This window comes from Globicephala melas, chromosome 10 (genome assembly GCF_963455315.2).
Source record: "Globicephala melas chromosome 10, mGloMel1.2, whole genome shotgun sequence".
NCBI lineage: Eukaryota > Metazoa > Chordata > Mammalia > Artiodactyla > Delphinidae > Globicephala > Globicephala melas.
In genome coordinates this window covers 14,734,353-14,762,149 of record NC_083323.1, presented here as the reverse complement: position 1 = coordinate 14,762,149, position 27,797 = coordinate 14,734,353, and the positions used below count along the sequence as shown (strand labels likewise).

The 27,797-nt window shown below is 46.5% G+C and overlaps 1 protein-coding gene across 4 annotated transcripts in view; it reads left to right on the top strand.

Moving 5' to 3' along the window:
- ABTB3 (ankyrin repeat and BTB domain containing 3) overlaps nt 1–27,797 on the top strand; it is a 480,788-nt gene that overhangs the window by 434,662 nt on the left and 18,329 nt on the right. For 3 of the 4 annotated variants that reach the window (XM_060305634.1, XM_030856157.2, XM_060305635.1), the window contains 9 exons: nt 315–480; nt 2,585–2,674; nt 4,666–4,767; nt 6,747–6,840; nt 6,957–7,092; nt 7,759–7,979; nt 9,431–9,609; nt 22,296–22,401; nt 25,822–25,924. In XM_060305634.1, coding sequence (XP_060161617.1) covers nt 315–480; nt 2,585–2,674; nt 4,666–4,767; nt 6,747–6,840; nt 6,957–7,092; nt 7,759–7,979; nt 9,431–9,609; nt 22,296–22,401; nt 25,822–25,924 — 1,197 coding nt within the window. The remainder of the gene's footprint in view (nt 1–314; nt 481–2,584; nt 2,675–4,665; nt 4,768–6,746; nt 6,841–6,956; nt 7,093–7,758; nt 7,980–9,430; nt 9,610–22,295; nt 22,402–25,821; nt 25,925–27,797) is intronic. The other variant, XM_030856158.2, reaches the window with a different exon arrangement.

Genomic DNA, 27,797 nt, shown 5'->3' with positions numbered 1-27,797 from the left:
ATAGTACTTACCTCTTAGGGTTATGTGGGGAGTAAACGAATTAACTCACGTAAAGAGTTTAACCATAGTGAACAGTCAGTAAATATTAGCCATTATTATTCTTAGGTCAATATGCTGTGGGAGCAGAGGAGAGATAAGACAGATAAGCTGCAGTTATAAAGGACAAGGATCAAGAGATATCCACATTCTAACTGGAGCCCAGAAACAAGCAATTGACATGAAAAGCAAATGGAAAGTCTCCTTGGTGCTTCCTAACTCGAGAGCCAGTCCTGGCGAAGCTGCTGCACACACCTGACCATCTCTCCCTTCCTTAGGGCCGACGACTGCTTTTGCGCTTCTCGGAAGCTGGACGCAGTGGCCATCGAAGCCAAGTTTAAGCAGGACCTGGGTTTCCGGATGCTGAACTGTGGGCGGACGGACCTGGTGAAGCAGGCAGTGTCTCTCCTGGGGCCCGATGGGATCAACACCATGAGCGAACAGGTACAGGGTCCTCGGAGTGTCTGAACAGGCACCCCACCTCCACCATGTGCCCTGCCCCAGGGCAGGATGGAAACAGCAGGCACTGAACAGAGGCTCCCCCTTCTGGTGACGTAGGGTGATTGTGTTGTTGTTGTTTTCTTTTTTTTTTTTAAGTTTTTAAAATAGCTTATAAAAATATCCTTGTTCATCTGTACAGAAGCTGCACGTGATCCTTGCAGCTGAAATGGAAAATAGAGAAAAATAGACCTATTCCAGAAAGGAAATCATACCATCATCATCCACCATCATTTATATTTAGCTTGTGTCCTTCAAGCCCTTTTTCCAGCATAGTTAAAATTAGTTCTCTGCATCACAGAACAAATCCAAGCAGATTTTCACCAAACTTTCAGGGTGTGTTTCAGATACACAAAAGTCATTCTGAGGGACCCTAGGAGACACCTCAGAGACAGGCAGCCATCCCCCAAACCACTGACACAGGTACAGTGAGAGGCTTGTGTATCTATCAGGGAGACACCCCGGGTGGGTGAAGATGTCACGGATGGAGAAAACAAACAGCAGCTTTCAATGTGAGCCCCAGATGGAAAGTCACAAAGGACAAATGGAACTGCTTCTCACATGGGCAGCTCATGCAGCAAGTTCCAGGGAAGGGATAACAGCTAATAATTTTCTTGAGCAACACAAAGGAGCCGTAATACACACACACACACACATACACACACACACACACACACACACACATTATTTTTTAAGAACAAGGATTTATTATCTTTCTGGTTTTGGTATTTTGTATTAAAGATACTTTGCAGTATCATTAAATATTCTTTTTTTAACTCAATGGCTACATAAAATGGTCATATTATTTGTTCAGTGAACCATACCTCAGCTGTTGAATACTTAGATTGTTTCTAATTACTTATATCAGTAATGCTGAGCTACATATACTTACGCAAACCTTTGTTCAAATCTCTGATTATTTCATTAGGGAACTTTTTTTTAAGTGGAAATAGTCACTCAAATGCATCAACTTATCTTAAAGTTTTTGATCTCAAATTACTTTCCCGGAGACTGTTTCCTTGTACACACTCTCCAACTATTTATGTGTACCCTGTTAATCTTTTACTTAATTTAATTATCTTTTGCCTGTTTTTCATTAGAGCTTAAGTGTTTTTCTTCTTTATTTCAAAGAGCTCTTTACATATTAGACATATAACCCTCTGTTACAATATGACAAATATGTCTCAATTTATTTTGTTTACCTCTTAGTTTTGTTTATGTTTTCAATTGCGTGTCCTCAACACTATAATGATTTTCTTTTGTGATTTCTTCCATTACTTTTATGCCTAGAAACGGATCCAGTTAGATGTCTTTTATGGTTTTAATTTTTTTCTCTATATCTCTAATCAAACTGGAAATGATTTTGGTGTATAGTGTGAGATAAGACTCTAACCTGAACATTTTCCCAAATAGCCACCTTCACAACACTGTTTATTGAAAAATCTATCCCTTACTTCTGTTGGTTGTGGTACTTTGTAATAAGCAGGAATCGTGGGCAGATATGGAATTCCTGAAAGTCATTCCTCATTCCCTTGCCTTTTGCTTGTAAATGATAATGTCAAAGCTGACGTCGTGCTGGGGTCATACTCAGAGGCACCAATTTCCCTTGACACTGACCAGCAGCTCACATAGAGCAAAGATGACACTTATATTGTGAAAGAGAAAATGTCAAGGAAACAGTGTTTACCAATTAGATAGCTTAGGGCTGATATTGCAGAATCCAGAAAGTTCCTAAGAGGTTTCAGTTGAAACCAGCCACTTGTTTCAGCAAACACTTTTAGATCTGTTGCACCCTAAGGCAAACAAAAAATCCTCCGACTTAAGCCAAGATAAATGCAAAAATAAGGCAATGTATGTTTCCCTTCTTGCTTCCCTTTTGGTTTTCAAAATATGGAGGATTATGACCTTATAGGGCTGTACATTTACTTTAAAATACTGGATTTTGAGTACAGTTATAGCCTTCTTCACACAAGTAAGATTTTCCGTTTGTTTTGTCAAGTGACACAGCCACCTGGTAAACCTCCATTCTCTGGTTTTTAACTCACTGCAGGGCATGACCCCCCTGATGTACGCCTGCGTCCGCGGGGACGAGGCAATGGTTCAGATGCTGCTGGATGCCGGAGCTGACCTGAATGTGGAGGTGAGGGTGCAGAGGGCTGCAGGGCCCCTGGGCCTGGCAGTCCCTCGGGAAGGCGAGCAAAGAGAGGGGGGCTTTATCTCCCAAAGAGCCACCGCTGAGGGTGCTCAGTCCAGCAAATAGGTCAGACCAGCTTTTGGATTTCCTCCATCCTGAGGCCCCAGCCCAACCAAACTCCAAGGAGCTGCCCCAAAACATTTTTCATTTAAAAACAACCAACGAGGCCACAAGGAGCCCTAGCTTTTCCCTCAGTTCAGCTGTACCCAATCTCTGATTCTTCTTGCTGATCCATTCCTTCTGGGGTCGGGAAGAGAGAGCTCTCCTGAGCCATCAGCCCTTTCCTCTGCCAAATACAAAGTTGGTCCACGTACCCTGAGCTCAGGTGTAGCTCCCCCAGATCTTCCACCCTCCCCCACCGAATCCCGATTGGCTCACCCAGTTGGCCGGTTTAAACCACAGGTCTTAAAGCTAATTGCAAAGCTTCCATGAGGCAGTGTGGTATAGTGGAAAGCACACTCCCCGCAGGCTTTAGAATTTGACACCTGGGTTCAAATTCTGAAACTGCTGCATCTTAGTAACTTGCTTTTCTGCTTGGGCAAATAGTTTAACCTTCCTGAGCTTCGGTGTTCCCCTTTGCAAAATGGGAGAACAATCGCACCCATCTCAGAGAGTTGTTGGAAGAAGTAAATACAGAGTAGCATCAATTTAGGACTCAGTTATTATTGGTTCCTGCCCCCACCAAGGCTTATAATAGGTAAAATAACACTTTTTGACCATGTTCTATGCTGACTTAAGACTCACTCTCACAAAAAAAAAAAAAAAGAAGACGACCCACTCTCTTCCGGCAGCCTAATATTGGCAGTCTCAGAAGCTGAGAAGATCGATTGACATGCTGCACTCCTAACTCAGCCACCCCAGGAAACTTTTTTTAGTTCAAAATTAGATGCTCTTGTAGTCTTAGTACTGTGGTTAAAAAAAAAAAGCATGCTTTATATTCATCTGAGGAAAGCAGGCAATAGACATGGTTTTGGATCCAGAACCATTTTGGATCTTATAAATTTTAGGTATTGGGGATTTTTTTTTCCTGCTATGAATCCCCCAAGCACTGTGCACATCCCTGCAAAGGCTCGTCAACTTTGGGTCCTGGTGGGGTTCTCTGGTCCTCTAGCCCATCCCACAGCTCCCAGCTCAAGGTCCTCCCCCCGCCGGTGATTAGTGAAATCAACTGCTATGAAAGCAGCAGGCATCGCGGCTATATGGCCCCAGGAATGTTTGGAAGAAAAGCCATGTGTAGGTGGCAATCCTGCAGGACCCTAACCTTTAGCTGTCCTGCAGCCTCTCTCTTGGCCTGGGGTGTTTTGAGGTCCCCATATGGGAAGGCCAGTATCAGATTGCTCATTCGTGGTGTGCCCAGGGAATGTTTGTGCCTAGGTTTCCAGTAGCATGAGGGTCCTTGTCAACCAGGAAGCCAGCAGAAGAATGAAGTGAAGACAGTGTGGGGTGAGCTGTGACCAGATGGTGATGTCCTCCATCAGAAGGCTGGTGGTATTGCTTGGCTTGAAAGCTCGAAGCAGACCTCCCCTTGCACGGGGTTTGCCACTGCCAAGAATTTCCCCTAAAGATGTGGATGTGATGGTAGTGGCCTCACACTACCTGACATCCTGTAGCTCTCAGAAGCATCACCCTCCCTTAAGCAGGAAGAGGAAACAGGCAGGGGAGCAGGCTCATTGTAGCCACCATTACAGCTTCTCCAAGGCTCCTTAGAGGTGGTCAGAAATCATCCATTCAACTCTTTTCAGATGAGAAGCAAAGGAGTCCTTATTGTGACGGAGGATATAAAGTCACTACCCCACATCTCCAGTGTTTCCCGAGGCGCCTTCTAGGACGTCCTTTTGTACATATCTGGCCCACATGCCCAGCCACAGATAGGTCAGATTTGCTGGTCTAAGTATTGTGAAGGTCACATTTTGAAAATAACTTCAATTTGTTTATAGGTTGTCAGTACTCCTCATAAATATCCATCCATCCACCCTGAGACCCGCCATTGGACGGCTCTGACTTTTGCTGTGTTGCATGGACATATTCCTGTAGTTCAGGTATTAACATATTTCCCTATCCACATCTGACCTTTAATTTTACCTCTTTCATTACGCAAATTTGTACCTCTCCCAGCATGCCTATTCCCTAAGAGATTCATATTGGTTAATTGCAGTTAAATATAGCACATTCATATCATATGAATGAAAATATTATATGTAATGCTCTATATGGCCTGGCTCTAACCAATATGAACTTAACACATACCCACATGCAGCCTCACACGCAGAGTGGCAAACTTATCAAGTTGTTCCCAGTTGCTCGGGGGTGGGGCCTGAGCTGTGATTTTGTGGATTTGTTCATTTTTGCTTGTTGTAACATGAACGTAAGACCTGGCTGGTGTGAGACCTTAGAACCTTCCCTTAGGTGTGACCCCAGTGTTTGCATAGAGTCTAGTGGTTTCCAACCACTGGAAAGAAACATCCAGGTCTCCAAGGGAGTGGTTCCAAAAGATACTTGCTTGGATCCCACTTATGGAGAAGCCCATCCGAGAGGTCTAGAGTAGGGTCTTCACATGTGTCTTCTGAAACAGCTCCCCGAGTATGTCCGCATCTGAGGTCCTTTGGGCACGTAAGTGTGTTTTGCCTTCACCTTCTCTGGCTGTTGTAGAGTTGGTGTTCGATGAATACCCATCTAGTATATTCTATATCTTAAGCTCGGTTTATTCTAGATCTTAAAACTTTACTTCATTGGAAAAAAGAGATCAGCATCCAGGTCCCTGACCACATCTGACCCCCTAATAAACGCTGAGCTTTGGGTACATCGGGAACTCACCTCCTTTTACGTGGTCCAAGCCTCTTAGAATTATGCAGAGCAGAAAATAGTGTGCTAGGGACCCCTAGGCAATGTTGGAGTGCCACAGGAATCCTTCGTTGTTTCCTAGGTCGTGGGAATCCTTAAGACAGATCCGAAGTCATGTTTCAGGAGGTTGAGTGTGTGACATGTCACACCGAGAGCTGGCTTCTGCCTGTAGAATGTCATGACCAGCCCACTCCTAGTGGAGGGATCTAAGAAAGGAGGGGTCAGAGGGTGGCCTAGTGGACACCAATGCCATCCCTTAACATGCAGTGGAATCCCCAGCCTTTAAATCAGGAATAGGAGCAGTGGGTAGCCAAGCCAAACAGAAGTCAGGTCACCTCTGTGCAGCAGGTGCACACATCATGGGATGCCAGGTAGGCAGCCCCTTCCTGGCTGTGCCCTCAGGTAGCCCTGAACAGGTAAGACAGATGTTTCCCCCTCATTGTACATCAGCAGTGCTGACAGCACGTTCACTGTGAGATCCGGCATGGACAGCATCTCTGTGTTTAGGAAGCCCAGATCTCTCAGAGATGCACAGAATGGAATCATATTCAGCAGCGCTCTTGGAAGCTCACTCTGCCACTTTACTCACTGATCTTGCTGGCCAGAAAACTCAGCATCTGCTGAGCTGTCCTCAGAGCCCTCCAGGATGTTCTAGAAGCGATTCTTATCCTGGTTGGCCCTGGTGGTCCCCAAAGAGTTCTTCAGAACTCTTGCGTTGCTATGGCTCTAAGAGACCCCACTAATACTCTCCGAGGCTTTATGTCACCGACCCCGAAAGGAAGTCCTCCAACCCTCTGGTGCCACGAGCTTCTAGCTCAGTGCTTCTAGAAACTTCTAATGTACATATAAATCACTTGGAGAACTTGCTGAAGTGCAGATTCCCATCATTCGGTCTGGGGTGGAGCCTCAGAGCCAGCATTTCAAACAAGCTCCCAGGGGATGCCGATGCTACTGTCACTCAAATTGTGGACCACAATTTGAGTGATCTGAGGCTCTAGAAGATACGAGAGGCTCTCGGTTTTTCCTCTGAGGTGCAATTGCCCTCCCCCGTGCACATGCTCACAGACCCAGAGGGAGGGCAGGAACACTGACGTCACACTGATTTCCACCACCTTTTCCTGACGTCCCCTCGCATGCATGTCCTTTAAACATCTCAATGGCCACTCTTCCTCCGCAGCTCCTCCTGGACGCTGGGGCCAAGGTGGAGGGCTCTGTGGAGCATGGCGAGGAGAACTATTCAGAAACGCCCCTCCAGCTCGCAGCCGCCGTAGGTAAGAGTTGCTGATGCTCACGCCAGCCAAGGGGCTCCAGCGCGCTGGCCCTTGATGTGTCTGTGACTGTGTGTTTGCTTGATTCTCTTATAAAACCCCCTTCTCTGGGCTTGCAGGAAATTTTGAGCTGGTTAGTTTGCTGTTGGAGCGTGGCGCGGACCCCCTGATAGGAACCATGTACAGGAATGGAATTTCTACCACCCCCCAGGGTGATATGAACTCTTTCAGCCAGGCCGCAGCCCACGGACACAGGTAGGCTAGGACGGCCCAAAGCCACGAGGTCCCAAGTGGTGCTTGTTAAAAATGTAGATTCCCAAGCCTACCCCAGACCCACTGTATCTCTGGATGTGGGACCCAGAGGCAGACCAGTCCTGGCCAGCCAGCTTCATGCAGCACACGTCCACTCAGACTGGCTTGTCTGGTCCTTTCCCAACCGGCTTTCCTATCACAGAGACGTCACTCTCTGCCAGGGTTGGTCAGCACTCATCCTATCACCTGTCGTGAAGTGAGAAGAATCCATTTTAAAGAATCGTAAAACCTCTCATGTTTGGTTACCTCCTGTCTACATTTCCTTCAGGATTTACCCCATCAGATTTTACTACACGTAACCCCAAGTGAAGCAAATTCACTATGGGGGGGGGAAACCACAGGCAGACGGTTCTAGAACCTTCTAGATATTTGGGGAATGCACTTAGCTCCAAGTTGTCCTCAAGGAAACACAGCCAGACCTGCCCCACCATCTCTTCCATCCACCAAACGTAGCACCTGTGGTCAGGCCTCTGAAACCGCCACCCCGGAGTTGGTCCCGTCCTTTCCTTGTCCCAAGTGAGAGGTCTCCCCACGTCCCCTGCCTAGTCCCTGCCCTGGCTCAGCCCTTCCATCTCTGAGTGTCTTCATCTCTGGGTTTATGATTGACAGGAATGTGTTCCGCAAACTGCTCGCTCAGCCAGAGAAGGAGAAGAGTGATATCCTGTCCCTGGAGGAGATTCTGGCCGAGGGGACAGACCTGGCGGAGACAACCCCGCCCCCCCTGTGTGCCAGCCGCAACAGCAAGGCCAAACTCAGAGCCCTGAGGGAGGCCATGTATCACAGCGCTGAGCATGGCTACGTGGATGTCACAATTGATATCAGGAGCATAGGTCAGTCTGGGGACCCTCCAAGGCTGGGCACAGAGCCTTTGCCCAGCTCCAGGTCACACGCACACACACACACACACACACACGCACGCACGCACGCACACACACCCCACGCAGCCCAGGGAACTTCTCATTTGCTGGTTGGAGCACTTCCAGGCTAAGTTCCCACACCATCCCCATAGACAGCAGCATCCTGCCAGCCCCGAAGTCCCATCCTCAGGTCACCTTTCCACGATTCCCAAACTCTGGACCCTGAGTTAGAAATTTGAATCACCTGGGGAGCTTGTCTGAATACAGATTGCCAGGCCCTACACCCAGAGGCTCTGCTTTCAAGGGTCTGGATGGATAAAGGCTGGAAATCTTTATATTTAACAATCATCCCAGGTGGTTCCCAGTGGTTGGGGAATCGCTGCCTGAGGGCCCCCAAATCCATGAAGCGGCCGCCGGCACCAGCTAGGATGAGGGCATCTCTTCCCTAGCAAGGCTGCACCCACTTCAGGGGCAAAGCCACCCTCGGGCAAAGTTAGGGGTGGCTCTCCCTTGAGTGAGCTATGCCGGAGCCATCTCCTCCGTGCGTCTGGGGAACAGGCTGGCCTGGCCTTCACCCCTCTAATGGCGCTAGCCCCGGCCCAGACACAGCAGGATGGAGCACGGGCTGCAAACACAGGCTGTGGCAGCTCAGGGTAGGCTGAGGCCCCAAGGAGGGGCCCCCGGTGCTGTTCTGGAAACTGGTCTCTCTTGGAGGGTGGCCGTTTAGTGTGGCGGACGTTTATGCCATCGCCCTGGGAGCCTGTGACGCTTGATTCTGAAGCTCAAGACCCTGAATCGTGTGCTTGTTATAAACAGTAGCGAGTGCCTCAGTCTCACAGTGAGGGGGGAGAAGCAAATCACAGCGATCAGCTGCTGGAGAGGCTTCTGTCCAGGGAGAGAGAACTGATGAAGTGCCTGCAGGTGGAAATGTCGTTTTGCACATGGGGGCGGCAGCAGCATCCTCCCGTGTCTTCACATTCAGATGGAAATACCTGCCCTGACCAGAGCAGCGGATGGTGAGGTTTCACCACCTCTAAGCTCTGGGCACGGATGTAGAGGGGATGGAGACGAAGGAAGTCAGAACTCAGAAGGATGGGATCTGCATAAAGAGTGTGCATTAGAATTCCAATATTCTACACAAGGATTATACCTTGTAAAATGCAGCCCCTAATAACGTGAGTAGCGTGCAGAACTAAACACCCATAGTTAAGGGAATCGAATTACGACCTTTAATTTCAACTTCTGCGGGTCTTTGGGGGGGAAAAAAAGCAACACTGGCTCTATTCATTGAAAGGCAGGCTCTTGGTCTCATGATGTGGTAATGTCCCCCGGAAAGGCCAGCTTCCAGATAAAAACACGCCTTCTCCTCTGGTTGTTTTCTGCCCTCCCCTCCCCTCCCCCACCCCCACCTGCCCCCTTTCCAGGTGTCCCGTGGACCCTGCACACCTGGCTGGAGTCTTTGCGGATCGCCTTCCAGCAGCACCGCCGGCCTCTTATTCAGTGCCTGTTGAAGGAGTTTAAGACCATTCAGGAGGAAGAGTACACGGAGGAGCTCGTCACCCAGGGCCTGCCCCTCATGTTCGAGATCTTGAAAGCCAGCAAGGTACGAGGGCTTAATGCCGTTGTGCTTGTGGGCAGAGAGAAAGGCTGGGGGCTCTGATCTCCATGCTCCCTGAGCCTGACCCTGTCCCACGGAGGCGGGGGGGGCTGCCTGCAGTCACAGCGCTGGCACAAATGTACCCCAGCTGGTTACAGCTATTTGTAGAGCCTTTCATGGGGCAGCCGCTTTACTGAACACCTGTTATGTCCCAAGGCACTTGGGCACATGGGACAAAGTAAAAGATACCTTCCAGCCTGGGGAATTTGCATGAAAGCTGGGGAGCTAAAGCCCACCCATGGGCCCCAAGGACATCTGAGGTGGTTTGTGAAACAATGTTAAATTGGGTGGCACAGGCTCTGAGGGGTGTGAGATGCTCAGGGAAGGCGTCACTGAGGTGCTGAGACCAGGGCAGGCCTGGATGGACATTAGGAACCCAGCAGGAAGAGAGAAATGGGTGTAGCTCTCTAGGTCGACAGGATGCAGACCTGCCAAGGTCCCTGGAAAGCCAGGCCCTGAGAAGGCTTTTCAGGTCTGAGGATCGCATGAGCCTAGCGCTTGAGGCTCACGCCTTCCTCAAGGGCCTCTGAATTCCTGCTGGCACTATGTTCCCAGCAACGGGGAAATGCCGCAACCCCTTCACAACAGGCTGTGCAGGACCCGGGGGTCCTAAGATAGTGGGAGCCTGTGAAGTGTCAGGGAAGTAGGCAGGCCTCTGAACCAAAAGGGCAGCGTGGGTTCCCCTGCCAGGCTTGGCCAACAAGCTGTCACGAGTGGAGAGGGGGAGCAGCCTTCTCCAGTTGGCAGGGATGGCCCCGCAGCAAAGCAGCAGCAGCAACACACCCAGCTGCTCCCTGAGCCTTGGAGCACCTGGCCTGGGGTCCAGAGCGGGTCCCATTAGGTATTCTCATTAGCACCAGAGTCTCAGCCTCTGGGGGCTGGATTTGTGCTTGGTGTCAGGCCCCACTGAGACCCAAAACGGGAGGAGGTGTGCCGGCCCTCGGGTAATGAGCCTCAGTGATTCCACAAAGAGCAAAACCTGCTGGAAGTATTTCAAAACCAAACTCTCCCTGCCCCTCACCCCGCAACTTGAAAAATAAATAAATAAGGCCTGAAACTACCTAAGAAACCACCTTAGTGAAAAATCATTGCTAGGTCTGTTCCCAGGGTCTTGGTGTTCTAATTGGTTTTTGGTTTTGTTTTGTTTTTTTCTCTTCTACGGGCTGTAGTGGGAGTTCCAGAAATTACTAAGGCATCCTATGTATTGAGGAAAGCTAATCTATGGATTTTTTAAAGTAAACTTCACTTTGAAGAATGAGATACATCAGAAAAGTGCCCAGATCGTAACTATAGATCCTAATGAATTTTCACAAGGTAAACTTACCTGTGTGGTCAGCACCCAGACTGAGAAACGGAACATTGCTAGCACGCCAGCAGGCCCCTTATACCCCACTCAGCCACCACCCAGAAAGGGCAGCCAACAGCCTCTGAAAGTAGCACCTGGAGGCCTGGAAGAAGCCAGGGGCCTTTGGCAGATGTAGACTAGAGCCTGCTCCCTGTCAGCTGTACTGATCTTGGAGGGTGGGGGGAGCCAGGGATGGGGCAGGAGCAGTGTGTGGTCAGGAGCGGGGGGCAAGTCTGGGGAAAAGGGTGCTTTCAAGAGTCAAGTTTGCCCTTATGGGGGGGGGGTCAATGGTAACCCCTACTGGTGAGATGTGGTATTACACCACCATGTACACTGACCACAGGGGACAAAGAGGTGATCAATTTCCCTTGGCTGCCGGGGCAAGTCAAGCAGTCCCCAAACATGGTGATGTTCCTGGGGTCAAAAGATGTCTAGAGAGAGATGGTGGCAGAGAAGTTCAGAGAGTTGAGAAAGTGCTGCAAAGCTCTGCCTTCAGAAAGTGTCCTATTGGAGGAAAGGAGTAGCCATGCATCACACAACTAGCTAGCATTGTCCCTTCTCCCTCCATTAACGGATTCCTGTTCAAATCATGTCTGCTGTTCTGTGGGCACAAATGCCTGGTTCTATCAGAGTAGTGGGTAAGAATATAGAATTCCTGTAAATAAATCCACTTGATGGCCAACTCACAGAAATACAGCCATCCTGTAAAGTGAGGCGATGCCTTCTCCGCATCCGTGACTCTTGCTCGGTCAAACGTTACTTGAAATCTAGTTGCAGATGTGCTTTTTTGCCCCCAGTTATAAATTTTATCTTTAAAAGGGTTCAGTGTCTCTAGAGTTCCCCAGGAGTAGAACAATACAGTCATTTTTTAAAATACATCTATTTAAAGAGAGCTCCTGGCCCGTTTCTCCCACACATAACTCCTCTGGACATTTATTCATTCTGTAGTCATGAGTGCCTCCTAGGCTACAGGGGTGACAGGACCTTCTTTACCTTCTTTATGGAACTTACTGTGGCCAGGGGAGGGGCAGACACATAGTACGCAAGGAAATACGTCAGCAAAAGAGAGTGAGAGCATGATAAATGCTATGAAAAAATGAACTTGGACAACGATGTAGTCTCTGGTGCAAGGTCTAATTTAGAGAGGATGGTAAGAAAAGTCTCCCAGAGGAGGGAGCATGTGAACAACCACCTAAGTGAGGAAAAGCTTCCAGCCACACAGAGGTCTGGAGGGAAAGCATTCCAAGTGGGGGAACTGCAGGAGCTCAGGCTCCAGGTGGGAACATGCTTGATGTGCTGGGGCAGCAGGAAGCTGCGGGACACAGGAGAAAGTGTAGGAGATGAAATCAAATGGCACGGAGCCTTGCTCAGAACATGGTGGACATTTGGGGTTTCTCTCCACGTGAACTGAATAGAACAACGCTGGAGGCTTTAGCCTCCAGCGTTGTTCTATTCAGTTCACGTGGAGAGAAAAAAAAGACAAAACACATAGCTCATGTCCAGGGTGAGACATAAGCTATGTGTTTTGGGTTTTTTTTTCCTTGTGGTTTATACACGTTTTTAGGGGGGTTTCCCACTGTTTTAAAATTGAGTTTTGTAAATTAAACTTTTTATTTTGAGACAATTGTAGAGTCACATGCAGTTGTAGGAAAACATACAGAGAGATACTTCATTTCCCCCATGGGCAATATCTTGCAAAATGACAGTTAAATATCACAACCAAGATATTGACATGATAGAGTAAACATGCAGAAAACTCCCATCACCATAAGGATCCCTCATGTTGCCCTTTTACAGCCACACCCATATCTCTTCTGCCCTCACTCCCTCCTTATGCCCCGGTAACCACTAATCCGGTCTCCATTTCTCTAATTTTGTCATTTCAAGAATGTGATTTAAATGGAATCATACAGTATGTAACTTTTTAGGATTGGATTTTCTCACTCAGCATAATTCTCTGAAGATTCTTCCAGGTCGTTGCATGTGTTGATAGTTAGATTCTTTCTATTGCTGACTAGTACTCTGTGGTATGGACAGATCACAGTTTATTAACCACTCACCACTGAAGGACATCTGAGTTGTTTCCAGTGCTGAGCTATTACAAATAAAGCTGTTTAAACATTCCTGCACAGGTTTTTGATATGAATATAAGTCTTCATTTCTCTGGGATAAATGCTCAGGAGTGCAACTGCTGGATTGTATGGAAGTTGCATGTTTAGTTTTTAGAAACTGCTAAACTGGTTTTGAGAGTGGCTGCACCATTTTATATTCCCACCAGCAAAGTATGGGTAATGAAGTTTCTCCACATCCTCCCTGTTTGATGCTATTGCTATTTTTTATATTAGCCATTCTGGTAGATGTATAAGTGGTATCTCATTGTGGTTCTAATTTGCATTTCCCTAAATGGCTAATGATGTTGAACATATTTTCATGTGTTTATTTGCCATCTGTATATCCTCTTCAGTGAAATGTCTCTTTGTGTCTTTTGCCCGTGTTCTAATTAAATTGTTTGGTTTTTCACTGTTGAATTTTGAGAGTTCTTTGTAAATTCTAGAAAATAGTCTTTTGTCAGATACACGGTTTGCAAATACTTTCTCCCACTCTGCAGCTTGTCTTCTTATCCTCTTAACAGGGTCTTTCACGGAGCTTCCATTTCGAGGAAGTCCAATTTAAGTTTTTCCCTTTATGGAGCTGATGCTTTTGATGACAAGTATTAGAATGCTTTGCCTAGCCCTAAATCATGAAGATTTCCTCCTGCATTTTTCTCCTAGAGTTTTTATAGTTTTCTGTTTTACGCTGAAGTCTGTGATTCATTTTCATTTTGAGTTAATTTTTGTATGAAATGCAGGACTCAGAGCAAAGTTGTTTTGTTTTCGTTTTTGTTTTGCCAGTGGATGTTCAATTGCTCCAGCACCATTTGTTGCAAAGACTATCTCTCTTTCATCAAATTACTATTGCAACTTTGTCAAGTCAGTTGGGCATATTTGTGTGGGTCTGTTTCTGAGTTTTCCATTCTGTTCCATTGATCTATGTGTCTGTCCCTCCACCATTACCACACAGTCTTAATTACTATAGCTATAAAATAAATCTTGAAATTGGGTAAATTTGTTCCTTCCATTTTATTCTTCTTTCACAAAATGAATTTAGCTATGTTAGTTCTTTGCCTTTCCATATAAATTTTGGAACAAATTTGCTATATGAACAACAACAGAAATCTTGCTGAGACTGATAAGAATTGTGTTAAACCTCTATATCAGTTTAGGGAGAATTGACATCTTTTCTATGTTAAGTCTTTCAATCCATGAACATGTTAGTCTCTTGGTGTCTTTAGATCTTCTTTGATTTCTTTCATCAATATTGTGAGTTTTCAGGGTACAAGTCCTGGACATGTTTTTTTCTCTTTCTTTTTTGCTGTACGTGGGCCTCTCACTGTTGTGGCCTCTCCCGTTGCGGAGCACAGGCTCCGGACCCGCAGGCCCAGCGGCCATGGCTCACGGGCCCAGCCGCTCCGCGGTATGTGGGATCCTCCCGGACCGGGGCCCGAACCCGTGTCCCCTGCATCGGCAGGCGGACTCTCAACCACTGCGCCACCAGGGAAGCCCCTGGACATGTTTTATTAGACTTACACATAACTATTTCTCTTTTTTTAACAATTGTAAATGGTGTTATATTTTTAATTTTTTGTCCATGTGTTCATTGCTAGCATATGGAAATACAATTGATTTTTGTATGTTTATCTCATATCCTGTGACCTTGCTGAACTCATTTATTAGTTCTAGGAGTTTTTTGCAGATTTATTGGGATTTTTCTACTTAGATAATCATGTAATCTGTAAGTAGAGATGGTTTCATTTCTTCCTTTTCAATCTGGTCTTGGAGATTTCTTTAAGGGAAGTTTTTTAAATTATAAATTCAATTTCTTTAATAGTTACAGAGCTATTCAAATTATCTACTTAATATTGAGTGAGGTGGGGTACTTTGTGTTTTTCAGGGAATTGGTCCGTTTCATCTACGTTGTCAAATGTATGTGTGTAGAGTTGCTCATCACATTCCCTTATTACCCTTCTGATGTCTACAGAGTCTGTAGTGATAGCCCCTGTTTCATTCTTGATTTTGTTAATTTGTATCTTCTCTCTCTGCTACTCTTCTTTTTTAAGTTTCATTGATTGCTGCTCTTATCTTTATTATTTGCTTGCTTTGGGCTTATTTTGTTTTTCTTTTTTTTTCTTATTTTGTTTTTCTTTTTCCAGGTTCTTTAGGTAGAAGCTTAGAATATTAATTTGAGACCTTTCCTCTTGTCTTATGTATGCATATCTTTCTCAGCACTACTCTGGCTGTGTACCACAAAATTTGATACCTTTTATTCTCATTTTCATTCAGTTCAGTGTGTTTTTTATTTCCCTTGGAACTTCCTTTTTGACTTATGAATTATTTAGAAATGTGTTGTTTAGTTTCCAAGTATTTGGAGATTTTCCTGTTATCTTTCTGTTATTGATTTCTAGGTTGATTCCATTGTGGTCAGAGAACACAGTCTGTATTATTTTAATCCTTTTAAAATTTTGAGGTTGGTTTTATGGCCCAGGATATGGTCTATCTTGGTTTCACGGGCACTTAAAAAGAATGTTTTCAGAAATTCCCTGGTGGTCCAGTGGTTAGGACTCAGTGCTTTCACTGCCGGGAACCTGGGTTCAATCCCTGGCCTGGGAACTAAAATCCCACAAGCCATGCAATGTGGCCAAAAAAAAGAAAAGACTGTTTTCTGCCATTGTTGAGTGGAGTGTTTCCATAACTGTCGATAAGACCCTGTTGGTTGATGGTATTGTTGAGTTCTTCCATAGCCTACAGATTTTCTGTCTAGTTATTCTATCAGTTGAGAAAGAACCCAACTGTAATTGTGGGTTTGTCTATTTCTTCTTTTGGTTCTGTCAGTTTTTGATTCACATATTTTGCAGATCTGTTGTTTGGTACATACACATTTAGGACTGCAATATCTTCCTGGTGAATTAACCCTTTTATCATCATATAATGCCCCTCTCTGCTTCTGCTAATTTTCCTTGCTCTGACATCTACTTTATCTAATATTTATATAGCCACTCCTGCTTTCCTTTGATTAATGTTCATGTGATATATTTTTTCCATCCTTTACTGTCACCTTGCCTGTTTTATTAGATTTGAAGTGACTTTCTTGTAAAAAGCATATAGTTGGGCTTTTCATCCACTCTGCCTATCTCTGTTTTTTTAATTGGTTTATTGAGACCATTTATATTTTACTCAGTTATTGCTACTTTAGGGCTTAAGCCTGCCATCTTATTTTGGGTTTTCTGTTTGGTCTCTCTGTCTTTTTTCTCTTTTCTTTTTATGCCTTCTTGTGGAGTTACTTGAACACTTTTTAAATTCCATTTTTATATGTCTGTAATGTTTTTGATTGTATGCCTTTGTATAGTTTTTCTAGTGGTTGCTTACAGTATTATAGTGTGTGTGTGTGTGTGTATGTGTGTGTGTGTGTGTGTATAACATCATAGACTACTGGTGTCTTCATTTTACCAGTACAAGTAAAGTACAGAAACATTACTTCCCTTTATGTCCCTTTACCTCCCCCATTTATGACATAATTGTCTTTAAATATTTCATCTACATATTTAGAACCACATCAGACACTTATAATTTTTGCATCAACCATCAAACATAATTAGGAAACTCAAGAGAAGAAAGAAAACCTATTATGTTTATCCATATTTTTGTTTACCATGTTCTTTCTTCCTGATGTCCCAAGATTCCTTCCTCTATCCTTTCTGTTTAGAGAACTTTCTTCAGCTATTCTTTTAGGATAGGTCTCCTGGTGACAAATTCTTTGAGTTTTCCTTCACCTGATAATGTCTGATTTCCCTTTCATTCCTCAAGGGTATTTCCACTGATATTTTTCTTTAAATCAATTTGCCTTCCATTAAATGTAGTTAGAAAGGAAACATTGTATTACTACCATAAATTGAAAACCTTCCTCACTTGACATGAATAAAAGGTACATATCAAAACACATGGATGACTATTTAAAAGCACGAGTTCATTGTGTGTTCAGTTTCATCTGGTGCACAACTCCAGTGGGGCTACATGCTGACCTCGCAGAACCCTCTGGAGGTGGGGACACTTCCCACCTCCACCTTTCCCAGGGGTGTGGCAGCGCAGAGCAGCTCACTGCTCACAGGTCAGTGCATCCCGCAAGGGAGGGGCCTCTGTAGGGAAGAGTCAGTCGCTGTTGACAGTGGACTGAGGCAGAGAACTCCCTGCCAGTGTCCCCAGATAGTAACAGTAATTCCGCATTCTCTTGATTCTGAGACACAGCTTTTTCCACCTTCCAGCATTTCTCAAGTTAAATGGATCTTAAAAATGGGTGTGTGTGTTTAATGTGGTGAGTTTCTTTTTCCTCTTCCTAAAAGCTGCCATTAATTTTATGACATTTTAGGGTCTAGAAAAATAGGCATTCGTCTGAATTATGGGAAATTGCTGTTTTGGGGGTTAAAAATGGTCAAATCTCAGCACTTTCCTTTGGTTCAGCAGTATATGGGGATGTGTTATCCTTTTTAGCTCTCATAGCAACCTCACCAAGCAGGTAGTTTTAATCCACTTTAGAAGAGAATACCAAAACCCAGAGAGGCCGAGTCACTTTCCTAAGGTCACAGAGCTAGTGGGTGAGGAACCAGGACTGGGACCCAGTCCCATCTGGCCCCCCTGTCCAGGTTTTTACCACTGTGTAGAACCCCCGCCTAAGCCACCTGCAAAGGACCTTTGGGATCAATCCTAGCACTCCTTTGTGAAGAAGAGAAGGTGTTTCCGTATCTTTTTAGGAGAGGAGTGAGGGGTTAGAGGAGGAGAGGAAGGATGTCAGCCCCCAAATCCACAGGAATCCATCTCAGGGGAGTCTCCTGGTAACCCTGGTGTTAGGAACTTGGCTTCATTCCTGTCTAGTTCTATGTAGCCGCACAGTTCCGAGTCCCGAGGACCCAAGTTCACCCCACGAGCACACATACCCAGCATTTTCCGTGAGAAACCTGAATTCCAGGTCCCCAGCGGCACGCCACTAACAACTGCTAACCGGCTGCCATGTACATGAGCCTGGCCAGACCCACCTCTCGCAGCCCAGGCCTCCCAGGTCAGGGCCTACATGCTGAGGCTGGCCTGCTGCCCCTGGGGCTTGAGCCTTGTGGCCCTTTGAGCTAAAAGCGCCACGCTTAAATGTGTCGCTCAGAGGAGAGCGTCAGCGTCTGTCCCAGCACAGCCACCCAACCCACGCCCACCCCCAGAAGAGAGTGAGCCTCAAGCTTGGCTAAGTCCAGCCACTGTCTTCAGGTTTGGGTCCAGAGCTACCCAAATCCTTAGGGTAGACCAACCCCACAAGTTGTTCACTTATACGAATTACAGCGTGCCAGGGAAGCAGAGTGAATTATCCCAACAATCCCACAGTCTGGAGGAAGTGCACAGAAAAGGGCACAGAGCAGACACCTCGACAAACACAGATGAGTTCAAGGACACAGTGGGGAGGCTTCTCTTAGGGTTCTCATCTCTGAAAGAGAAGCGGCCAGAAAGCCTCGGAAATGGCAGCATCTTTGGTGCTGGCGTCGGGCTCATCAACACCATCCTTCGCACAGTGTCCAGCCCTCAGGGTCTAGCCAGTGCCTGGCGCTTAGCAGATGCTCAATAAATATTTTGAAGAAAATTCATGAGTGGATGAAAGCGTAGCTTAGCGCATGAGGGAACGTTTACATTCACGAAACCTTTGGGGGATGAATGAGTCAAGCCTAGGGAACTGTTGATGACCCGTCTTCTTTCCCTTTCTCTCCTGAACTTCTAGTGCTTTCATCATAATTTTCCTATTTCCTCATTGGGCAGCTTTTCTTGTAATCATAGACTTCATTTTTTGGAGTGACTTTAGATTTACAGAAAAATGGAGAAGATAGCACAGAGAGTTCCCATACAACCCCTCACCTGCTCCCCCCAGTATGAACATCCTGCATCAGTGTGGTACACTTGTTATAATCAGTGAACCAACATGGATACGTTATTGTTAGCTAAATACTTTATACCTGTTTCCTCGGTTTTTATCTAGTGTCTTTTTCTGCTCCGGGACACCAGGTTACCTTTAGTCGTCATGCCTCCTTAAGCTCCTCTTGGCTGAGACAGTTTCTCAGATTTGCCTTGTTTTTGATGACCATGACCGTTTCTGAGGAGTACTGGTCACATATTTTATAGGCTGCCCCTCTAGTGGAGTACGCAGTATTTGTCTCACGATTTAGACCGAGATTGTGGGTTTGGGAAGGATGCCCACCGAGGTAAAGCGCCTTTCTCACCACATCAGGTGTACCTGCGATCAATATGACTCATCCCCGGTGATGATGACCTTGACCACCTGGCTGAGATTGTGTTTGTCGAGTTTCTCCACGGCAAACTTACTGTTGCCTCCCCCTCGCTTTCCAGACTGTGCTCTTTGGAATCAAGTCACTGTATGCAGCCCTCACTTAGGAGTGGGGAGTTACGTGCCTCCCAGATAATTTTTAAGTGCTTGAGGATTGCCCCTGTGGAACAGACAGCCCTTGTCTTTACTTTCTCAGGTGATACAACACATAGTGAAGTTAGGAAGTGAGGCCGAGCTGTGAGTTCCTGGAGAGACGGGATCTTGCTCTGCTGCCTCTGCTTGCCCCCAGTATGGCTCCTTTCACGGTGCCGGTCACCTCTTAGATGCTGAGTACAGCTTCTCTTACGGGTCACGAAATCCAGGAAATGGATCTTCGTTCCTTCCCCCGAGTTGATGAGATGGGCTGACTCACCAGCAAGCCTCCCAAGACAACCCCAGGTGCAGGTAGTGAGACCAGCACCATTCATCACACAGTCTGCACAGAGCATCTTGCAGGTCACAGGTCTCATCTTTCTTGTGACCTGCAAGTATTCACTGTGCATCCACAGCGCGTCGGGCACGCTGCGGTCAGAAGGAAGATGAAATAGGCAAACTCTAGATGAGCTGGATTAGTTTCTATTGCTGCGGTAACAAATGACCACAATCTAGAGGCTGAAGACAACAGCCATTTACTCTCTCATGGTTTCCATTGGTCAGAAGTCCAGGCACAAGGTCTCGGCTGGGCTCTCTACTTAGGGTCTCACAGGACCAAAATCAGGGGTATCAGCAGGGCTGAGTTCCTTTCTAGAGACCCGGGAAGAATCCACTTGAAAGCTCATTCAGGTTTGGGTAGAATTCAGTTCCTTGTGGCTGTAGGACTGAGGTCCCATTTCCTTCCTGGGGGTCAGCTGGGGGGTCACATTTTGTTCCTAGTGTTGGGGCCTGCATTCCCTCGCAAGCTCACCATGTGGCCCCCACCGTCTTCAAGCAACAGTGCATCAAGTCCTTCTCAGGCTTCCAGACCCTCTGACTTCCACGTCTCCCCCATCCCTTCTGAATTCCTCTTCTGCCTCTAATTTTAAAGGCTCATGTGATTACAGTGAGCCCACCCAGATAATCCAAAGTAATCGCCCCCTTTTAAGGTCAACTACTTAGTGACCTTAATTACTCCTGCCAAGTCCCTTTTGCTCTGAAAGAGAACATATTCACAGGCATGGTATCTCATGATATCACAGTCCCAGGGATTAGGGCACGCAGTCCTCTAGGGGCCACAGTACTGCCAACCACCCCAGTGCTTCTCCAACATGAGTATGCATGGGAATCACCTGTAGAGCGTGTTAATGCGGATTCTGATGCAGTGGGCCTAGGAGGAGAGTCCGCATTTCTTGCAAGCTCCCAGGCAATACTGCTGCTGCTGGTCGATGGGGCACATTTGTGTGGCAAGGCTTTAGACCAAAGGAAACGAATTGACAGTCCCCAGCCCAGGTCAAACCCAAGACAGAATTTCAATATATGAAACGTGTGGGTCTCAAAACAAAGGGAGCATCAGAAAACTTGTTAAAATATTGACTGGTGGGCCCCACCCCCAGCCCACCTGAGGCTGAAGTCTGGGATGGGACCTGCGGATCTGCAGTTCTAACAAGCTCCCAGGTGATGCTGATGCTGCTGGTCATAAGGTATCATCTTTGAAAGCAGAATCCCTTTTTCTGTCCAATAGGATTGCATCTCCTTAGGCACCTCTGTGGACCCCCTCTGAGGTAACATGGTGCCTTGCAGGATCAAAGGGTTGGGTTTTCTTTCCATAGGTTGAGCTGTGATCCCTCTCTTTCAGGAACACAGTGAAGCAGATTCAAGAATCAGAACTGCTAACATCACTAGTAGTCCCAAACCTGTCTTTTAAAATGAAAAATAACATGTATTGTTTTTATGACCAAAGCAGCACTTGTTTATTACAGAAAATATAGATAAAAAGAAAAGGGAAGACATCATCATCCCACCCCATGGTAGCTACTCTTTTTCCAGACCTTTCTTTATACATCCAAATATATATGTAGCATTTTACTTCCAAAAATACATGGTACAAATTGTGTTGTAACCTACTTTTCTTAATATACTGTAAATGTCTAGCTATCTACCTCTGATTTTAGCCCCTAGTTTCAACCCCCTTCACCCAGTAAAAAGCATCCCCCAAAATGCTCTGATTCCTGGGCTTCCTTCCTGCACACCTGCAGTTGGAGGGAGATTAATGAACAGCACGGGCCCCAACAGGAAAGGAGGAGAGAACGTGAAGGGCGAAGGGCGATCAGAAACAGGCTCCCTGAGCAACTGGGGCAGCTGTAGTTTTGTATCACAGAACTATTCCCCTCCCCACACACACTGTTTTTTGGAGGAAGTGATTCAGCTGAGCACTCCTGGCTCTGGAAATGCCTCAGCGCCAGAATCAAATTCAGAAGAACACCGAATCAGGAGCGTTTGTATCTTGGTCATGGAGAGCACAGGAACAGGACCCACAGGGCTTCCTGCTGTGATTTTCGGGATAATGACCTGCTGCCAGAATTTTGGAGTATTAATAAAGGTGTGTTTAGGGTGAAAAACTTATTTTCCATCCTGTGAGTTACAAACCTTGTTTTCTAATGGATAGTAAAGAAATGATTGGAGCAAGAAAGGATTTAATTACAAATTAAACTTCCACCAATGAACCTGCTAGAAATAGTGGACAAACAGAGCAAGCAAATCCAGGGCCTGAGGGGCAAAGTGAACGTGTGATGTCAGGGGAATTTCTCTGAGAATCTGCAGTAAGTCTGTGGGCTCCTCTCGCCTGGGGGGAGGAACCCATTGTTACAGCACAGCTTGGATGAGCGCACAGCCCCCAGCAGTGTGAGCCGTTCTTTCCTTTCCACAGAACGAAGTGATCAGCCAGCAGCTGTGTGTCATCTTCACTCACTGCTACGGGCCCTACCCCATCCCCAAGCTCACAGAGATCAAACGGAAACAGACCTCGCGCCTGGGTAAGTGCTTCCCGGGTCCTGCCCTGCGCTGTTGCTTTGTGATTGGAGGGCAGGGAGCAAGCAAACGCCATAAAAGAAGGTGGGAGTGTTGGAGGGCAGACGAGGTGGAGACTGGAGTGAGGTAGGTGGAGATCGGGATGTCACCTTTGTTATGCGATTAAGCTGTTTGGAGAACATACCTTGGGGGTGTGGACAAGGGAACTCGCCAAAATCTCATCCCTCCATTGAGTGCCTTTCTACTGCAAGTCACCGACAGTGACGGGCTGCCCAAGACCTTCTGAGCCCACGCACTTCCAGCAGCCAGGTAAAGTCCCGGAGAAGGCTGAGCTGTGCATGCATGGCTGCTCTCCCCCAGCCTCCCCTCTAAGAAGTTCCTCCTCCCTGAGATGGAACAAGCTGGGGACAGTGACAGTACTTTTCACCCTTCTTTGACCCTGGCATTGAGCTGGCCGCAGCAAAGCCCCTCACCTACTCTCTCTCAAGCAATCCCTGGGCCACCGCAGGAGGCACACAGTGTCATCCTGGTCAAAGCTGAAGAGAGGCTCTCAGAGGCTGCAGCGTCAGTTCAGGTGGAACTGGAGCTTGAACCCAGGTCCCCCCAAAGCCACAATTCCATCATTCTCCAGTCCGGCTTCTGGGGTTTTCCAGAAGAAACCTTTCCATCAGGCACTGATTTCATTTGGAAGATCCTGAGTCTGCTTGCAGCCTGGTTGATCAGCCTGGCAAGAAGGCAAACACCCAGCTGCCTTGAATCCTGAAGCATGAACCTTCTGTTGTGAGGGCCTGGGGGTTATAAAATATTAAAGATAAAGGACTCCCTTTGCCGTGAAGGTTGGGGACTTTCCTACTTCCTGTTTCCTCTTCCTGTAAAGACCAGGAAACTTTGGAGAAATGGAAGCATCTGAAAAATTCTACCCTTTAGCAAAACCCCTACTTTTGAAACAGGTGAGCTAGTTTAAATTAATGAAAAGGCTAAATTCATGAAACTGTTTTAAAGTATTTTTGTTCCTGTCATGAATAACCTGTTAATTTAAATGATACAACTTTTATGCTAAAATGAAAAACTTAGCAGTTGAATCCAAATTGTCTGGTTTTCTTTATGCCCATTCATGTAGGCAAACCAGAATGTACTAAAACTGCTAGTAGTTCTTACCTTGTAGAAAACAGGTGTTAATTAAAATATTATCAGGGCAACAAATTATAAAGATCAATCAAATTAACAGACTTTAGAGATTGAAGGTTACATTGCCAGGACATAGCAATAATCTCTGACAGCTGGTGCCTTACAAGACATCCTTGTTAGAGCAAACATTTGCAAGGGCTGTTTCACTGATGCAGCATAAAATCTGCTTTCCTGTAGCTATAGGAGAGGAGGGAACATTTTTTTTCCTCCTGAACTTGCTGAGATTTCTTTCACCAGCGATTAAAAGGGCCTGGTTTTCAGCCCAAGCATCGGAATCCCAAGGGTTATTAGCACCAAGAGAATAAAGGCAGGCCTGAGAGGCTCAAAGCTCACGAGATGAAAGAAAAAGGACATAATTACTAATAAGTGGAATATGGAACAAATAGTGTTTTGCATCTTCAATACAGCATTTCAGGCTCAGATAACTAAAGGTGGCCAAATAGTAGTTCCTTAGGAATCTACTTGAAAGGAAAGATAAGAGTAGTGACAAAGGTTCCAAACTGGCATCTCTGTACGGCCAGGCAGGTCATAAAAATGATTGAAATGAGTTTGGTGTAAGACAATAGGGGAGTGGTGGGGACTATGGCAAACTGGAGAGCACATGCCTTATTTTTTTATAGTATGTTGTCCTCTTGCCCTCCCAGTGAATTCTGGGAGAGAATGGTAAAAAGAGCTAAAGGTAGGAGATATTAGCAATTTAGGAAGCCGGAGTGGGGGCTAGTTGGAAGTGGACAGTGGGAATGAGAGAGACCCAGCGGAGGGAGGCAGGTGGCTGAGAAGAGGGAGAAAGTCACTCCAACCTGTTAACGGTCTTTAAAGCAAGTGGAGAAGTGTTAGTCAACGCTGGGGCCTTCCCCTATAGCCTCTCTTCCCTTTACCTGGAGAGTTTTAGAAGTTTGGGTTTTGTTGTTTTTTTGTATTTTTGCGGTACGCGGGCCTCTCACTGTTGTGGCCTCTCCCGTCGCGGAGCACAGGCTCCGGACGCGCAGGCTCAGCGGCCATGGCTCACGGGCCTAGCCGCTCTGCAGCATGTGGGATCTTCCCGGACCGGGGCACGAACCCGTGTCCCCTGCATCGGCAGGCGGACTCGTAACCACTGCATCACCAGGGAAGCCCTTGTTGTATTTTTTTTAATAAAAAAAATTTTTTAAGATAGAGGGATTACAGGTGATTTTGACTTTTTAATGCTTTTTTTGATATGTTTTAAATTAAAACTTTTTTATTGGGAAGAGGTGAGGTGGCTGTAGGTACGGACAGAGAAATATGAGTGGAGGACATCCAGGACCACCCCCTGGGGCGAATCAGCCAGGAAGGCAAATTCTGGGTCCAAGTTACAGCAGGGCCTGGGCAAAATGGGGCCAGGCCAGGGGTCTGACTTAGAAGCCAGGTGGGGTGGAGCTGTGTAGGGGTGCACGGGAGTGTTGGTGGATTTTCCCAGTGAGGCAGAAGGGCTGAGCTGAGGACAGACTGGCACCTTCTGTAGCCCCAGGAAAAATGGCCAACACGACAGGCAAATCGGAGTATCCCAGTGCTTAGCAATGCAGGCCCTGGAGTTAGAATGTCTAGGTTCACATCCTGACCTCTCCACCTGCCATTTGCTTGGCCAAGTCACTGTGACTCCTGGCGTCTGTGTCCCCAGCTGCACGCCTGACAGCCGTCCCTTTCTCCCAGGACTGAATGAGTTTACACGTGTAAGTGGCAGCTCAGTAAGTACTAGAGTACTCGTTGTACAAGTAGTTATACAACTTCTTTATTCTTGGAGTTGAGGGCAGGGGCCTGGCTCGTTTGCCTCTGACCCTGAGAAAAGGGCTTGGATTTCGGATCGCCTGGAATGCAGCGGCAAGGGGACAGCTCTTCAGAAGCACTTCTCTCCGGCAGGAGGGCACCGAGCTTGAGGAGGAGCGAGGTGGGGGGGTGACTTCCTTGGAGGTCAGCGAGGTGGATGGTCACCTTCCACACCTGACAGTCATCTGAACTCGGGCTGGGGGCGAGGCTTCTAAGGGGAAATGCTACTTTTAGTCGCGAGTAAGCTATGAAGGTTTCCCACGAGAAACTGAATTTCAGTGATTTGAGTGTTCCTTTAACTGATTCTGTCTCCTGTTTGGTCACTTTCTCTCCAATGAGTATTTTATCGCCATAGCCTCCCTGTCAGCTCTTACGGGCACTTTTCCAAAAGGGGAATCCAAACCTCACCCTTCTCTCCTCTAAAGCTACCCTCTCTCCCTTTCCTGTTCCAGATCCTCATTTCCTTAACAATAAAGAAATGTCAGATGTTACCTTTCTGGTAGAAGGAAGACCATTTTATGCCCACAAAGTGCTGTTATTTACAGCCTCTCCAAGGTATGTGTCATCAATTTTGAAAGCACTGAATTACGAGGGTGGCTATTACTGTTCTCTGAAATTCAATTCGGGTGGTATCGTCACTGAACTGGCAGGTTTTCTTCTCAAAATCAAGGATCCAAGAGTACAGGGCATTTGTATACCGTGTTCAGGCAGCATGATTCACAAAGACAAAAGGGGGAAGCCACCCAGGAGTCCATCAGTGGAGGAATGAATTAAAAAATACCTAGTGTATACATGTTGTTCAGCCTTAAAAAGGAAGGCAGTTTTGACACATGCTACAATATGAATGAACTTGGGAACATTATATGAAGTGAAATACGCTCGTCACAAAAAGACAAATACTGTATGTTTCCATTTATATGAACCTAGAGTAATCAACTTCATAGAGACAGCAAGTAGAAGGGTGGGGATGGTGGAGCTGGAGAGGGGAATGGGGAGTTGTTTAACGGGGACAGGGTAAGTCCTGGAGACTGATTGCACAGCGATGTGAGCACACTTCACGTGAACATTACACTTAAGAATGGTTAATACAGTAAATTTTATGTTACGTGTTTAACCACAATTTGGAAAAAGAGTACAGGGCTGACACTAGCATAATCAGCAGCCTGATTATGTGGCTTAGACAGGGCACCGTTCCTCTAGGCAGACGGGGCACATATCGGGCAAAGAGCTTCGTGAGCAGAGCGTGGATTGGATTGTAGCTCCCTCAGCCAGGTGTCCTCATGCAGCCTGAAAGCTCATACACAGAAGCCTTGAAAGACCTGCTCTCCAAATATCAGGGAACTTTGACATAAGCCACCCAAAACACAGAGGTCCTGAACCTTACTTTTCCCTGACTCTGGAGTGACAGTAATATAACACCGTCCCTGCTAGCTCTGCTACAGCCCTTGCTTCTCCTTTTGATTTGAGTAGAGATAGAGTTGACCATTTAGAACTGCATTATCCCGGGACCTGAACAGGGATCGGTGAAGGTGGGCAGAGAAGAAAGTGATGCTGAATGAGGAGAAGGCAGGCTGCCAGGGGGTGAGCAGAGGGTAAGGACACTGGGATCCAGAAACGGAACCCACTTCCAGGTCACTAATGAAGCTGTGTGGCCAACACTCCCTGGGTTCCTAAAAGCCTCCTGGCATCTCCGGTGTCCCCCCCAAAACCTAATACCCCAAATGTCTGCTTTGCCACTGCAAGAAAAATACACTGTCCCTTGCAAGGTTCTCGGTTGTGACACCATAGAAGAACTAGATCAGTATTGTACCAATGTTAATTTCTTAGTTTCAACAAAGGTACCATGGCTGTGTAGGATGTAACATCGGGGGAAGCTGGGTGAAGGGCATCCTGGAAGTCTCTGTATGATGTTTGCAACTCTTCTGTAAATCTAAAATTATTTCAGATTTAAAGTTTAATTTATAAAAAGAGACACAGCTTAGCTTATTTCTAAAGATATTGAGTATCCATGTGTTCCACTGACTGAGTCTCTACCCACAAGGAGCTTAGTTTAGTCAGTGGCAGGAAAATGCACCTCAAACCCCAGACAGAAGATCACCCACATAGGGAGGTGGTTAGGTAATCCACAGATGTTGATGAAATACCTACAGTGCATCAGGTCCAGCCTGGCATAGGCTCTGAGGAGGCAGCAGAGGCAGAAATGGCAGAAGTCCCTGCCCTCTTGGAGCAAAGGTTGTGTGGGAGGGGGGAAGAGGGAGGTGGAGAGCTCCGTGGGCGCCTGAGGAGCTTGAGGCCTGAATCAGGAAGGACTCCAGGAAGAAGGCAGCCTTTGTGATGGGCCCTACAAGGTGGATGGGGTTTTAAAAGACATTTGTTCTTTTCCAATCACCTGTTTGAGAAATAATTTAACAGTTCCAAACACTGTTTT